Source organism: Poromitra crassiceps (assembly GCF_964638095.1).
Source record: "Poromitra crassiceps genome assembly, chromosome: 3".
Lineage (NCBI taxonomy): Eukaryota > Metazoa > Chordata > Actinopteri > Beryciformes > Melamphaidae > Poromitra > Poromitra crassiceps.
In genome coordinates this window covers 88,900,162-88,916,653 of record NC_139625.1, presented here as the reverse complement: position 1 = coordinate 88,916,653, position 16,492 = coordinate 88,900,162, and the positions used below count along the sequence as shown (strand labels likewise).

Sequence of the window (16,492 nt, the reverse complement as noted above, 5' to 3'; positions counted from 1 at the left end):
TTTTTTATAGGGCTTTGCTGGGTTTTTATTCTTTAATGCAACCTATCTGTAGCAGTGTATCACCATTACTAGTCTCGCTGGCCAGCCTCCCCTCCCTTCCGTGAGAGGAGTCTGTCGGCACGGAAACAGGCTGCTGGTATATAAGCCCTCCCCTGCTCTACAGCTGCTCTCCCATTGGAAGCGTCGATTTCAGACGCTGCTGGATGTCTGCTCCCCGCTCTGTCATTGGCTCCCACCATGTCAATCAGACCGGCTTCCACTCCCTCCTCCCTGTGTGTCGCTGTGAAAACAACAACGCTAACTAGCTGGCAAGCTAACGGCAGAAACCTACACGCTAGCTCATTGCTACATGCTGAAAATGGCAAGTTGGATTGTTGGAAACTATTTTCCAAGGGCACTGCCGCTAAGAGCCGCCCATCGCAATTCCATAATGGTGACCAGCACCGCCAGGAAGTGGCTGAAATTGATCAAAAGTAGGCATAATGATCCAAATCTAAAGAAGACCTAATTATTGTTGTAACTTACATGATTTCATAATTGTAAATTAGGCCTAGAGAAATAATTCAATTTTGATTGGGGTGTTTTGAGATGGGGGGGCGGGGTCAGTCTTGCTTTGAGAAACTGTCATCACAAAACCAAAAAATATTGATCCTAGCCCCTAAATTACAAATAAAATGGAAAAAATAAAAATGGCCCTACATTTGCCACTCCCGTCTGCACGCAAATTGTTATCACAATGCTGTCGTATAAATGTGGAACCAAAGGCCAGGACGCAACGAGGGTTTGCCGTCTCAAGCAGAGAGCGATGTCGTCTAAACGTGGCCTTAAGCCCAATTTATGCTTTGTCTGCCGACACTTTTGATACGGGCGCCGACAGAAATGAGGACTTGAGTCGACACTTTCAAGTGTCGGCGAGCAGCAGTGTCTGCTACCTGGTGAAATGTCTAGTGTCGCTGACTACGTCACGATGTGTCGCGCAAGTCTGATTGTCTATATAGACGGCACGCGCTTGACTTCCTTGTTTTGCTTTTCACTCGATTGAAATGAATGAACGTGTCCCCGCTATTTTCATCAGCCTGTCCTTGATGTATGACTTCGTGAAAATCACAAAGAACGAGAGAGGAGGTGAGTTGTGTGTCGTTTATATGCGGCTGCAGCAAAGTACGTTACATCTTGCCTCCGAGGTGGTTTCACTATGCGTTCCTCTTCTCTTGGCTGTCTGCTTATAGCGTTTGAGTGTCACGTGACCGTTGAACCGAGGCGAACATTCACTGAAGTATAAATGCAACACCATGAGCGTCACTTTATTTTTCGTCTGCGACCATGTGCTGAGTGACACTTTCTAATAAGTATAAATTAAGCTTTAGTGTTGCAGCCAACAAAAGGACGATGTTTTTTCAGAGGTCCATCTTTTCCCCCTGCAGGCTCATATGCAGACTACACCATGAACAGCTACAGGACTGAGAGCAACACAGAACACAGAAACTCACAGGGCAGAGAGGAAACTCTGAAAAGCACTGAGGCCAAATTCCCCCTACAGTTCAAACCTTCAAAGGTAATCCAGCCGCAAGATTTGAATTTGAATGTCTGTAAATGTAATTGTTTTTGTTAGGTCTGTAAAATTGTATGTAGTGAAATTGAACATCAGAATCAGAATCAGAATCAGAAAGACTTTAATGATCCCCGGGGGGGAAATTGGGACAAGTTACAGTAGCTCGCTCACAGAACACACATAGCATAAAATAAACGGTAGTAAATGCGATATTAAGCAAAATAAGCAGAATAAGAACACAACATAGCATAGAATAACAGTAGTAAATGCGATAGAAGCAAACATGTTCTTGTATATTAATTATTTTTTGTTTAATGTACTGCAGAACAGGAACCTGCTGAAAACCAGTTTGTAACTGAGTAAGGCCAGTTAAATGTACATGTGAAATGTCATTTTTTATCCCTTCCTGTATAAATAAAGTGAACTGAACTGAACTGAAGATCCTCAGCACAGGGCCGTCCAAAGTACAGTGGGACTCACGGGCCAAACGGCGCCCCCAGGGGGTTCTAACTACGGATGCACCATATGGATTTCTTTCAGATCATAACCGATAATTACCTGCTGCTCATGGCCGATACGATAACCGATAATTTCACATTTTTGTATTTTAAAAAGAAGTTCATAATACCCTGTAGTCTATGCACAGCTGAGGGTTAGAAAGTCTAAGATTTAGTGAGCAAAGATGGATGATTTAATATTCCATAGCTCTGACCTCACCAACACTAAATGACGTCACTATTGTGAACACAAAACAAAGAACACTTCTTCGCACTTTGCCTGGGAATCCAAATTAAATGCTTTGACATAATCTGTCAAATCAGACATGTCAATGCATTAAATACGGGTTATTAGCAATAAAGTGCATCAGTCAATACAAAAATAAAGGCTTTTATACAAGTGAAAGTCTATGGCTGCTTAGTCTGCAGATAAAACACAATGAAAAAAGGCATATAGTAGACTGGCCCCTATGGCATTTTATGCTTAAAGGTATCCAAATGAGTTTTTCCTTGTAAACAACTCGTTTTGTAGGCTATACATACATGTTATTATATCTAGCCGATACCGATAATAGCCGATAAAGATGAATGTCCCATTATCGGACGATAATTTATCAGTTGATATATATCCTGCATCCCTAGTTATAACATTCTCTTTGGTTCTGTTTTGATACACCTTCACTTGAGGAGGTATTTTGAGATTGCCTCTGAAATTCTGTAATACATGACTTGTTAACAAGCAACTACACTGAAATATGACCGCAGAAGCAAATACCTTAATATTGGTAAACAGTCAATACCTGCTGTATTTTTTCATTTTATTTATTTTTTTCACCCATGATCAAAAACCCAACTTTTTTTGTTCATGTCAAGACCTTTGCGCTCATATGAGCATTATTATGGTATAACTGAGGCATTTTAGAGCTATCGGCTACACTGTAGGTAGGCTGTAATGATTGAGAATTTAATTTTGAATGTTTGAATTTTCTAACATTGAATATTTCAACATTTCAGTGTAACAAGCGTTTTTTGACCAATGCACAACATTTCCATGCATTGTACTCTCATTTAAATATGATCCCAATAAACCAAAATATTAATCTTTTTAAAATACAGAATGATTAATGAAATTCCACATTGACATATTTTGAGTTGATCATGTCATAATTTTCCAAATATTGATTGCACTCATTCCAGCTATTGTTTTGTGTTTTAACTCAGACCGCAACGTTACGACCTGCTCCGTCCAGAACGTCTAGTGTGGACAGCCAACCAACACGCTCCCAAAGCCCCGCCCACTGCACCAGCCCTTCGGCCAGCCTTGGCCAATCAGAGTTGAGGATGATGTTGAGTCCCACAGGTAGGGAACCTGTAGAATGTGACCTGAATCAATCAGGTCTACAGTTCTGACAACTGTACCACTTTCTATTTGTTTTACAACATACATTTTTGGTGGCATAGGTCTGCCTACAAGTTATCCACTAGCCTACAGGTGTGTCATATTGTGCTGAGTATGTAACTGTTGCATAATATGTAACTGTTTCAGTATGATGAATGCTGCTGATGACAAACACATTGGGACTGACATATGGAAGTAGTCAAAAAATGTATTCCCCTCTTCAGCACGTGTAGTTCATCAGCCTCTGGTTATAGGCAAAGTAAAAGCTCATCAGTTGTCATTGTCACAGTGCACCACTAGGGGGCACTACAGTGCAAACTACTAGTGTTTTCATCTCCATGGGGTGTGTATGGGTTATTGTATACTATCTCCAATGTTATCCTTTCACAATGAGCAAGATTTGATGATGACAGACTGCATGTGTCTAACTTCCTGGAGGCGCAACACCATATAATTGCACTGTGTGTGCCTTTGTGTGTGTGCCTTTGTGTGTGTGTGTGTGTGTGTGTGTGTGTGTGTGTGTGTGTGTGTGTGTGTGTGTGTGTGTGTGTGTGTGTTGTGCCTGTGCCTGTGCGTGTGCGTGTGCGTGTGTGCGTGCGTGCCTGTGCGTGTGTGTGTCTCCTTAGCTGCCATTGACATCCCCATGGCCTACTTGAAACTGGATTACCAGTTACAGGTAAGTTGAAAACCTTTTTTGCATGGTTTAGATCAGGGGTTCTCAACCTTTTTTGTACCGCGGACCGGTAGTCAATTTTAATGGTTTTAGTTACACTAGTGCAGTGCCCGTTCCCCCGTGCACCACCCCGTGGGCGCTTCCCCTCCGGCACACACACTGCACTCTGTCAGACAGACAGACACCGCCCACCCACCTAGGCGCCATCGTGCAACTGTGCACCATCGGCACTATAGAGACAGTCGGTATGTGTGGGAACGCCCACAAAATGTTATACGCGTGGCGCGCGAGTGGGGTAAAACCGTCCATATATCTCAATGGGCTGACTCACCAAAGGAAGGTGCTGCAGCTCTAAACTACAGGTTTGGGGATTCTAGAGCAGAACACAAGAGGTCTGTTCAGATGTGTGTTTACTGCGGTGGTTAAATCCCCGGTCGTGTCTGCCTGGGCTGGGCTATCAGCTAAATTGTAACTTTGCTGAATGGATATAACAGGGGATTTACCCCACCGTGACCATGCCCCCAGCCAGGCTGAGCCAGCTAACCCAGCAGCGTCGATGACGCGACATCGCCTCAACCTATATCAGCTGCTCGAGTGACATCACAATTGCTCAAGTGACATCACTGATGACATAAATATTATTATTATTAATAATAATTATTATTTTACATTGAGACCCTACATTGAGAAAAATGCTTAGTGTTAGTCTGATAGTCAAGCTAAAGCACTTTTCAAATGCTGGATTGAGTATGTGAAAGGTTTTATTCCAAAAATACAATATACAGTTTGGATGTGAAAGTAGCGAATTAGCTTCGTTGTTCACCATTTCAAAATGATTACCCTTTTTTATGGACTTAAGAGGGCTAATAACTTCAAAGTGCTGATCTGTTCTTCTGTTTGTAGCCTCTGATCCCTTCTCCAAACTCCAAAGAGTCCATGGCTGTGTTTGAGCAGCACTGCAGGATGGCCCAGGAATACCTGAAGGTCCAGACTGAGATCGCACTTCTTGTTCAGAGGAAGTAAGTCAAGCCACCTTTGTTCTGCATGTTCACTCATGTCTCTGTTGGACTGTCTTGTTATGTGTCTCTGTTGGACTGTCTTGTTGTCATGTGTCTCTGTTGGACTGTCTTGTTGTCATGTGCCTCTGTTGGACTGTCTTGTTATGTGTCTCTGTTGGACTGTCTTGTTGTCATGTGTCTCTGTTGGACTGTCTTGTTGTCATGTGTCTCTGTTGGACTGTCTTGTTGTTATGTGTCTCTGTTGGACTGTCTTGTTATGTGTCTCTGTTGGACTGTCTTGTTATGTGTCTCTGTTGGACTGTCTTGTTGTCATGTGTCTCTGTTGGACTGTCTTGTTGTCATGTGTCTCTGTTGGACTGTCTTGTTGTTATGTGTCTCTGTTGGACTGTCTTGTTATGTGTCTCTGTTGGACTGTCTTGTTGTCATGTGTCTCTGTTGGACTGTCTTGTTATGTGTCTCTGTTGGACTGTCTTGTTGTCATGTGTCTCTGTTGGACTGTCTTGTTATGTGTCTCTGTTGGACTGTCTTGTTGTTATGTGCCTCTGTTGGACTGTCTTGTTGTTATGTGTCTCTGTTGGACTGTCTTGTTGTTATGTGTCTCTGTTGGACTGTCTTGTTGTCATGTGTCTCTGTTGGACTGTCTTGTTGTTATGTGTCTCTGTTGGACTGTCTTGTTGTCATGTGTCTCTGTTGGACTGTCTTGTTATGTGCCTCTGTTGGACTGTCTTGTTGTCATGTGTCTCTGTTGGACTGTCTTGTTATGTGTCTCTGTTGGACTGTCTTCTTATGTGTCTCTGTTGGACTGTCTTGTTGTCATGTGTCTCTGTTGGACTGTCTTGTTGTCATGTGTCTCTGTTGGACTGTCTTGTTGTCATGTGCCTCTGTTGGACTGTCTTGTTGTCATGTGTCTCTGTTGGACTGTCTTGTTGTCATGTGCCTCTGTTGGACTGTCTTGTTGTCATGTGTCTCTGTTGGACTGTCTTGTTGTTATGTGTCTCTGTTGGACTGTCTTGTTGTCATGTGTCTCTGTTGGACTGTCTTGTTGTCATGTGCCTCTGTTGGACTGTCTTGTTGTCATGTGTCTCTGTTGGACTGTCTTGTTATGTGTCTTTGTTGGACTGTCTTGTTGTTATGTGTCTCTGTTGGACTGTCTTGTTATGTGTCTCTGTTGGACTGTCTTGTTGTCATGTGTCTCTGTTGGACTGTCTTGTTGTTATGTGCCTCTGTTGGACTGTCTTGTTGTCATGTGTCTCTGTTGGACTGTCTTGTTGTCATGTGTCTCTGTTGGACTGTCTTGTTGTCATGTGCCTCTGTTGGACTGTCTTGTTGTCATGTGTCTCTGTTGGACTGTCTTGTTGTTATGTGTCTCTGTTGGACTGTCTTGTTGTTATGTGTCTCTGTTGGACTGTCTTGTTGTCATGTGTCTCTGTTGGACTGTCTTGTTATGTGTCTCTGTTGGACTGTCTTGTTGTCATGTGCCTCTGTTGGACTGTCTTGTTGTCATGTGTCTCTGTTGGACTGTCTTGTTATGTGTCTCTGTTGGACTGTCTTGTTGTCATGTGTCTCTGTTGGACTGTCTTGTTGTCATGTGTCTCTGTTGGACTGTCTTGTTATGTGTCTCTGTTGGACTGTCTTGTTATGTGTCTCTGTTGGACTGTCTTGTTATGTGTCTCTGTTGGACTGTCTTGTTATGTGTCTCTGTTGGACTGTCTTGTTGTCATGTGTCTCTGTTGGACTGTCTTGTTGTCATGTGTCTCTGTTGGACTGTCTTGTTATGTGTCTCTGTTGGACTGTCTTGTTATGTGTCTCTGTTGGACTGTCTTGTTATGTGTCTCTGTTGGACTGTCTTGTTGTCATGTGTCTCTGTTGGACTGTCTTGTTGTCATGTGTCTCTGTTGGACTGTCTTGTTATGTGTCTCTGTTGGACTGTCTTGTTATGTGTCTCTGTTGGACTGTCTTGTTATGTGTCTCTGTTGGACTGTCTTGTTGTCATGTGTCTCTGTTGGACTGTCTTGTTGTCATGTGTCTCTGTTGGACTGTCTTGTTATGTGTCTCTGTTGGACTGTCTTGTTGTCATGTGTCTCTGTTGGACTGTCTTGTTATGTGTCTCTGTTGGACTGTCTTGTTGTCATGTGTCTCTGTTGGACTGTCTTGTCATGTGTCTCTGTTGGACTGTCTTGTTGTCATGTGTCTCTGTTGGACTGTCTTGTCATGTGTCTCTGTTGGACTGTCTTGTTGTCATGTGCCTCTGTTGGACTGTCTTGTTATGTGTCTCTGTTGGACTGTCTTGTTATGTGTCTCTGTTGGACTGTCTTGTTGTCATGTGTCTCTGTTGGACTGTCTTGTTGTCATGTGTCTCTGTTGGACTGTCTTGTTATGTGTCTCTGTTGGACTGTCTTGTTGTTATGTGTCTCTGTTGGACTGTCTTGTTATGTGTCTCTGTTGGACTGTCTTGTTGTTATGTGTCTCTGTTGGACTGTCTTGTTATGTGTCTCTGTTGGACTGTCTTGTTATGTGTCTCTGTTGGACTGTCTTGTTGTCATGTGTCTCTGTTGGACTGTCTTGTTATGTGTCTCTGTTGGACTGTCTTGTTATGTGTCTCTGTTGGACTGTCTTGTTGTTATGTGCCTCTGTTGGACTGTCTTGTTATGTGTCTCTGTTGGACTGTCTTGTTATGTGTCTCTGTTGGACTGTCTTGTTATGTGTCTCTGTTGGACTGTCTTGTTATGTGTCTCTGTTGGACTGTCTTGTTATGTGTCTCTGTTGGACTGTCTTGTTATGTGTCTCTGTTGGACTGTCTTGTTATGTGTCTCTGTTGGACTGTCTTGTTATGTGTCTCTGTTGGACTGTCTTGTTGTCATGTGTCTCTGTTGGACTGTCTTGTTATGTGTCTCTGTTGGACTGTCTTGTTGTTATGTGCCTCTGTTGGACTGTCTTGTTATGTGTCTCTGTTGGACTGTCTTGTTGTCATGTGCCCATGGCGCATCGTCTCCAGAGCCTCCACCCTCATTTCTAGAGCAGTGGTTCTCAAAAGAAAATTCACATGAAGGACCCCTAAACTGACAAACATTAGACCACGGACCCCCATATGATAGGATTTTGTCCCACGGTCCTCCATATGATAATAAGATTGATGCTTTTAGATGTTTTATTACAGAAAGTGTATAAAACCCACCATGATCAAAATAGTCATTGTGTTACTTATGAATGGAATTATAGCAAAAATAAATGACCCCCCTTTTGGCTTTTGGGTCCCCGGACCCCCATTTGAGAGCCACTGTTCTAGTGGTCTGAGAGCGATGGTGTGTGGATATGATTGTGTTCAGGACGGAGCTGACATGGGAGGTGGAGCAGGAGCAGAGGGAGCAGCAGAGCTCGTCGCGGCTGGTCCAGGAGCATGGCAAGCTGCTGGAGGACCACGGCAAGCTGCTGGAGGACCACAGCAACCTGGCCTCCTTCTATCAAGGCCTGAAGAGCAAGCTGGGCCTGATCCACAGTCAGTCAGCCAATCACAGCTAGGACAGCCTCCTGTCAGCCAATCACAGCTGGGACAGCCTCCTGTCAACCAATCACAGCTAGGACAGCCTCCTGTCAACCAATCATCACCACATCTGATCCCTGATCTGTTCCTCCAGTCGCTGCCTGCCTGCCTGGCTGCTGTTCACCGCTGAGACTCTTAGTTGCTACAGCAAATGTCCATTCATATCGCATGCTTTGACACGGATACCAGAACTCAGACTGTGTTACTGATACTAACTTTACTATAACGTTTGTATACTACTATGATGCCACAGCAACAAGTCAATGTGTTGACTTGACTTGGACAATTTTTCCACATGCCTTGTGATGTCTTTGTTGGCTTAGTATGTGAAATAGTTCCATATTGGGCTCCTGACAACCAGTTTAGCAAGTGCTTTAGGTGGACTGAGATCCAGTCCAACACATCGTGGACTGTTGGATGGTTTCACCTGTTTGACTCTGACTGCTGTAAACAGCCAGTCTGATGCAGAGCACGACCCATACTGATGATGATACCGATATTAGGGAGTCAAAAAAAAATCCCATATCGATATACCGGCCGACATTCTTGTAGAAATGTCTAATGTGATTTGTGATGTTTTTATTTTTATATTCTTCCGTTTTAATCATATTTTAGCATGTTTTATGAAAAGAGGAAATACTCGACATTTCATATGATTTCACTTGAATTTGACTGCTTACAAGTTTGACCAAAAGAAAGCATGTTCCTTTAGAGACATGTTGCCTTGCTGCCACTGAAAAGCTTTGTTGGAAGTGGTAATACCCATCAAATCACGGACTTGACAGATTCTTTTTTGAATGCATTCAATGACTATTGTATTTTGCGATCACACACAACTAGATGTCACAGAATGCAATTTGGGTTTCCCAGAGGTATGAGGACACAATCAATGGTTCAGCACCATTCACTGGACTTGTTATTTGGGTTGAAGAAATGTTCAGCATACATTGTTCATAATGTGTGTGTGTGGGGGGGGGGGGGGGGGTGTTCAACTTTTACATAGGTGTTAGTTTGGTATGGGATTCTATGTATTTGTTCACAAGTTGCCTTAGGATTTTTCATATAATGTTCATTGAAGTTATATATATTTTTTCCATCTCAGTTCATTTTTCAGAAGGTGGTTATTAAAGACCCCGTCAAGCAAAATGCACCTAAAACCTTCCAACTATGTAAATGTAGGGTCTTATGTGCTAATTGTAAACATCAAAAAGTTGTAGACATTAGTTTCAAGCCAAATCCTAAATATTCCCCCATTTCCCTGTTTTTACTGTTTGCTGAGGTTGGGGTTGGAGTGGGCGGGACTTAGGGCTCATTATGTTCAAATCTGATCCCGTCATAAAAAAAAACAATCATCAAGCTCTCAGTTGTCTGTCAAAACTGAGATTTTAAAAATGCCGCACCCCTCCCCAGCCTGAGACGTTACTAGTGTGCCCACTTTCCTCTCACATGCGCTGTGTCATTCAGTGTGCCCACTTTCGGCCTGCAGTTGAGGAAGCGCGTCGGGGAGCGACCTTGAGCCCCAGGGAGACAAATCGCAATTTTTTTTAAATGCCTGTTTCAAAAGTCTGATCGCGGCAGTTCTCTGTTTGTACATGAAACACATATATGCTCATGTTTTTCTATCTGTTGGTGAGCTATTTTGGATTATTTTTTATGACATTTATGGGATCCGGGAAAAGATAATAATAAACTTTATTTGTATAGCACAATTCATGCATGAGATGAAGCACAAACTGCAGACTCGATGCGGAAATGTGTCTGAGCGACACAACACAACACAGTCCTCCATACAGGGGTTTTGGCATGTCATACAGCATGCTCCACTCTCATTGGCTATTGGCGAGTGCATGCTGCATCATATGCCCCGCCCCCAGTGTTAGCAGCAGACAATATAGCATTGAGAGCATAGATAATTGCTGCTCTTCATTTGATGTACTTGGCGACATTCAATTTACTTCAAATTTGACTAGGTGGTTGGTTAATAAGGAATTTTTCTGTGGTGTGACACTCAAAACACATATTTATGTTTGGTTTCCATGGACTTTAAGAACACATTTGTGAATACCAGAAGTATTTTTCATGTGATTTAAACAAGAACAGACTGCAAATACATCCTTTGTGAAAAGAAAGGTTCTGGCATTTCATTCATTGTCTTTGCTATAAAACTTCATAATATTTATATTGTCAAGTTTGTGTTTTGTCTGGACGGCTCAGTACCATGACTCGGCTTTTATTTTAGACCGTTAGGATTTTCATTTTTGAAGGTCTGTGTGATTTTGACTTTTATTTTGAAGGGCTGTGTGTGTGTGTGTTCTCGTGTAGTGTTGTGTAATAGCGGTCGGGCCGGGCCAATGTAACAAACGTGTGTGTGTGTGTGTGAATGTGTACACTGTGTGTGTGTGTGTTGTGTAGTATCGGTCGGGCCGGACCAACGTCACAGTGTCTTTTGTATGTATTGTGTGTGGTGTGTTGTGTTGTGTGGTATCAGTCGGGCAGGTCGGGCCAGACCAATGTGACAAACGTGTGTTGTGTCTGTTGTATGTATTATGTTGTGTGTGTTGGTGGTGGTGTGTGTTGTGTTCGGTGGTATCGGTCGGGTCGGGCCAATGTCACAAACGTGTGTTTACGTTTTTTTAGACAGTTCTGGGCTTTTATTTTGAAGGTTCCGGGCTTTCCCTATAGGACAAAAAACAAGTCGCTTTCTGGCAACGCAGTCGCAGTACTCTCCCAGCGCTGGAGGAAGTGATGCAGTAACTTGAAGTTACTTGGATTAATAACTGTTAAATTACTCTTTGGTAATTGTAATCCCTTACATTAGCCTACTAGTTGCTGGGGAAAAATAATACAATTACAATAACTAAGTTACTGTAATTAACTAAGTTACTGCCCGTCATAGAAATTTGACTTGCTATGATCAAATATGTTCAATCATATCACGGATTAAATTTGATTTAGTTTGAGCAGTTCAATTTAAAGTTATTGCATTTTTAAAAGTCCCCGACAACACATCACTACTGGACCTGGACCTGATTGGCTCGCTAACTAAATTATTACTGAAATCTGTTCAATCAGGTCAGTTTGCAGCATTCGAACTGGAACGCCTCCACCTCATTTGAATTACAGGAGATGCTGTCGGCCATTCATGTTTCTGCAATCAACGGATATCGACAATCTCAACTGAAATTTGAGAGAAAAGGTCGGCCTTTTATAAGTATGACATTTTACATTTCTGCAAACAATCTCAACAGAAATGTCAAACAAAATGGCATTTAATTTGAAAAACTTGATGCCAAACAAAACAACTATGGTTATGTTTAGGCAAGGAAAACAACTTGGGGTTATGGTTTAGGTTAGGGTTAAATAACAAAAATGTTAAATCTGACTCAAGGGCATATTCTCCATATCCGTTCATTAGGAATGTAACGATAACCGGTTTTAATGATAACCGTGATAAAATTCCTTACAATAACCGTACCGTTTCAAATTTTCATTATCGTTAAAACCGTGGTACCGTGATTACAGTGCGTTGAAAAACATGGTAAATACTGTCCATCATCAACCAAAGTTGGCAACCTTCTCCATGCAAACGTGCAGCCTTGGAGAAATGATTTCAGTGAGTGTATCAATGCTTTTTGGTCTGAGTTTCCAATATAAAACGTCGTAAAATGATTTCAGTGAGTCTCTGTACTTTTTGAAAAATTTCAGCAATTTTTTACGAATACCGCGATAATACGATAACCGTGATAATTTTGTTCACGATAATCGTGATGTGAAATTTTCATACCGTTACATCTCTAATATATATGCTTCCTCCGATACATGCGCAGTCGCCAGCCGCTTCTTTTCACCAGCAGGACGTAGCGTGGGGGAGGATCACGCTATTCCCCCCAGTTCCCCTCCCCTCAAAAAGGTGCCAGGACGGACCGGAGGATGCGCTAGTGTAGCAACCAGGACTCATACACAGTGGGCTAGCTCGGGGTTTTGAAGAGAAAGCCGCGGAAGTGATACTGTAGTTCCTCGAATGGCCACTTGAGGCTGGACCGAAAAGGGAGTCATTCCTGTTCACCAACAGGATTAAGCATGTTTACAGCCTGGTCCAAAACACATTTGGCCTATATAGGTAACTTCACCTTTCATAACAACTGGGGGGTGAATTTTTATATAACTCGCCTGTTTAGAGTAAAATAGATGATAGAAAAGACTATGGGCCCTATCTTGGTACAGGCTTTTTGCGCTTGCACACCTGCTTTATGCTATCGTCCCTGCAGGTACGATAGCAGTCCACAACGGGCAAGTGCCCAGGTATTATGCCGAGTTTTGCACCCCTGCCTGGCCACCGCTAAACGCATCCCCACCTCATGGGAGCATACAGTATTGTAATGATTTATACAGAAACGTAACTGTTGAAAAATGATATAATTGTCTGGCGGGGTGTGGAATTGTTCATGGCACCTGCCGCAGGTGCAAATTGGAGGCGTGCCAAGTCATCTGTGCCCCCAAAAGGCCAGCGCAAATGGGATTTGGGTGGTCTTAAGCACCAGAATTATTGGCGTTACATCAATCAAACCAATCAGATTTAATAATAGTTTAGTAATACAATTTGCGCGAGGCATGAAATATACTGTAATTCTCTCCATGCGTAATTTGGATAGGCCTATCTCACAATAACACCATCACATCATATACCTGTTAAAAACATCTGTGATTTTATGCAATTTGGGTTCTTTTTTTGACTGGGTAATTGAATGTTTGCAGCGGGGAAACTGCGGAGACAAGAGAAAAGATGGGAGGATTTAGATTGGACTCAATTAAAACTGGTGAAACATTAAGAGCTGCTGCCTCGTGCCGAGGACAGAGAGAGATGGAGAGAGCTTGTGCTGAGGACAGAGAGAGATGGAGAGAGCTTGTTGACAGATCGTCTGTGGTGCCAACGACCCTCCAGGTTATGGGATAGGTGAAGGTGAATTAGCATATTGCAAGTAGGTCCAATGTCTAATGTCAACAAGTCTTCTCAATTAATTTGCCATTAACCCGTCTTTGCGATGTGATAAAAGTTTCTCATTGAATTATAGTTGATTGCCTCACTGAATTATCTGCTAATACCCAATTTTAGCAGCAGAATTTGATGTCCACCTGGCATGGCAAGGCTGTGCGTAATGACATATCCAAAAGGAATTCCTTTGCACTGCGCTGCACAGCGTGGAGATTATGGCGCGCTCCAGCGCAGTGGGGTTTTTTGCTCTTAAAAGGTGCTTTTCAAAGCTCTAAGCGCAAAGTAATTGCGCGCATGCCGACGATAGGAGAATGCCATGTGTGTACCCACATTCAGTGCAGACACGCGTCACATGCCTGGTTTGGCATGTGGCACGCCTATGTAACCGAATGATTGTGAGTCCTCGTGAGTCCTGAGTGGTAGCGAGTAGGTTGGTTAAACTCACTCCCCCAGTATAAAGGCACGTTAATCAGCTCCGCCAAGGGAGCTACTGTAGCTCTCTTGGTGCAGTGGTTAGCGTGTCCGCCTCACAAGCCCAAGGTTGGCAGTTCGAATCCACCCCTGGGCAAGCCCTTAACATGGGGTTGCTGCAAATACCACCAACACAACGCCATTACACCTACCATGCATGTCCAGTACAAATGCGCTTGTGCACGCCCCCAATTTGCATTGGGCGCGGCATTAAACGAGTGCATGATAGGGCCCTATGTATTGGCATTGATTGACAGCTCGCTTGTCCGGTGATCACGCAGCTTGCCAGATCTTGCCGGATATCACGGACCAATAGCAGAAAAAGCTATGGCTCTGGGAAACCCCTGGTCTCGTGCCGTCTTGAGTGAGCTGCACAAGGACAGACTACACTAGGACAGCAGGGGGAATTGGACAAGTAGGCTACAATTAAGTAACCTGACGCTGCCAGATGGATAGTTTAGCTCCACATTACGTTTCACTAAACCAGTCGATCTGGGAATGCAGTAAACCGACCCGCTGACGGAGGCGGGCACTTTTTCCAAGCTACTTGGCAGGTGATTGGATGACCCATCTGTCTATCACCGCTGGTGCGTGTTAACTTCAACCAATCAGATCGCCGAAGGTGCCTGTGCCTGTTCTCCGTGGTATTCATTGATTGAGTCCTCACCGTCCTCATCGTCGTAAAGTCACCTTCGAAGCATGAAGTTAGATTATAACGAACTAGTTGTGTGGCTTAGCCTTCCCAAATGTTGGGGGTAGTTTTTTAGAATTTAATACATAGAATTGGGAACGTTACATTCAATTTCATTCAGACTGCCTGTCACTTCCGCGGCGGCAGCCATGTTGACGAGTGAAAATAACTACAAAGACCATGTACCCACTACTTGCCCAGACGAGCCTGAGCCCGCCTAAGGCTGCCGCTGATTCGTCGAGCCGGCATGGTTCGGCCAATCATCTTAACTGCCTGTGCATGACAAGATGGATTACGTCGAGAGAATCTCTTTTGATCTCGCGAGGTTATCCATCTTGCAAGCAAGGTAAACAATTAAGGAGAAAATGGGAGAAAATCTTGGGGGGGGCGAGCGATATGCCTACTTTTATTCCACACCTTTCTAAAAGCCCCCCCCCCCCCCCCCCCCCAAAAAAATAAAATAAATAAAGAAATAAAGAAATACAGTAGCCTTTTCATCTAGCCTACATTAAAAATATATATAATTTCCTTAAAAGCTACCCAAAATTATATATAACATGGAAGGATGGATTAAAAAGCGAGAGAGGACAGTTGGGATCCGGGGGCCTCATCCTAGCCTTTGCCGCGCCCCCTTATCCCCCCCCAAAAAAGGAAGAGAAAATAAATCTTAAGTCCGGCCCTGGCCAGATGTAGACGGCAGTGTAGAAGCGTGGTGGTAGTAGCGTAATTCACCAAGGCCAGCTCCGCCTTGCGTACACGCTGCGTGCTGAGAGCAGGGGGGCTCGGCTCGCTTGTGAATGAGGGGCAGCATGACGTCAGGAAGCCAATGTCAACAATGCTTTGGCAGCTCCTGGAGCCTGGAGAGAAGGCGTCTGATCCAGAACACTGTCTGTCCGATGCCCTGCACGCACAAGCCGCTTAGCGCACACGGGAACATGTGGACCGCTGGCTGTATATGATGATGTGGACTCACTCTTATTTCTGAGGACCTGGACCGACGAGCAGGGAAAACGGGTAGGTCGCATGATAGATAGTCAACCATTTACTACGCCTGAATACACTCGACTTCAGCCAAGAGCCCCTGGTCAGGCATCGGGTCTGCCTCTGCCAAACCTCTCCACGCGGGCTCTCCTCGCGTGTTTGCGCCTTTACGCGTGCTATTGTTTGGCGTAAATCACGCTGTTGCTGTAGCGTTACGTGTGATGTGTTTGGATAATGGTGTTCTTTGGTGAGGAGGAATGTTTTGCTTCTGTGTTTTGACGTGTTTTGACACCCCTTAAAAAACGTGTTCGCCTGGCCGCGATGTGACATTTATTGTGTGTGTGTGTATGTGTGTGTGCGGATTGTTTTGCTATCTGCGGCTTTTCTAACGGTAATACAACGTTTTGGAACATTTCTTGCCATTATTACCGATAATGATCGTTAGCCTACTGAATAATCTAGGCTGCCTCGTAAGGAAGGGAAATCACGCTTGTTTGTGGTGTTCTCTCAAACCACAAGCCATCGATTGTAGCCTACAAGGAAGTTGTCGGTGGATGTGCGTTAACTGTCATTTATCAAGCATGGAACTATTTCCCTGCGATAGATTCTTAACGGTGCCGAGGACAAAACGAGAGGGGGAGGAGAGACGTTTGGAAAGGATACAGCAGGCAGGAC

The 16,492-nt window shown here is 43.8% G+C and overlaps 1 protein-coding gene across 1 annotated transcript in view; it reads left to right on the top strand.

Annotated features, from left to right (window-relative positions):
- The window catches only part of LOC310772829 (mitogen-activated protein kinase kinase kinase 7-like), a 43,457-nt gene extending 32,649 nt beyond the window's left edge, over positions 1-10,808 (top strand). The window contains exons 10-14 of the mRNA XM_083632758.1: positions 1,425-1,555; positions 3,271-3,409; positions 4,075-4,124; positions 5,025-5,140; positions 8,467-10,808. Of these exons, the coding sequence (XP_083488884.1) occupies positions 1,425-1,555; positions 3,271-3,409; positions 4,075-4,124; positions 5,025-5,140; positions 8,467-8,659 (629 nt within the window). The 3' untranslated portion in view covers positions 8,660-10,808. The remainder of the gene's footprint in view (positions 1-1,424; positions 1,556-3,270; positions 3,410-4,074; positions 4,125-5,024; positions 5,141-8,466) is intronic.
- Positions 10,809-16,492: the final 5,684 nt, after the last annotated feature.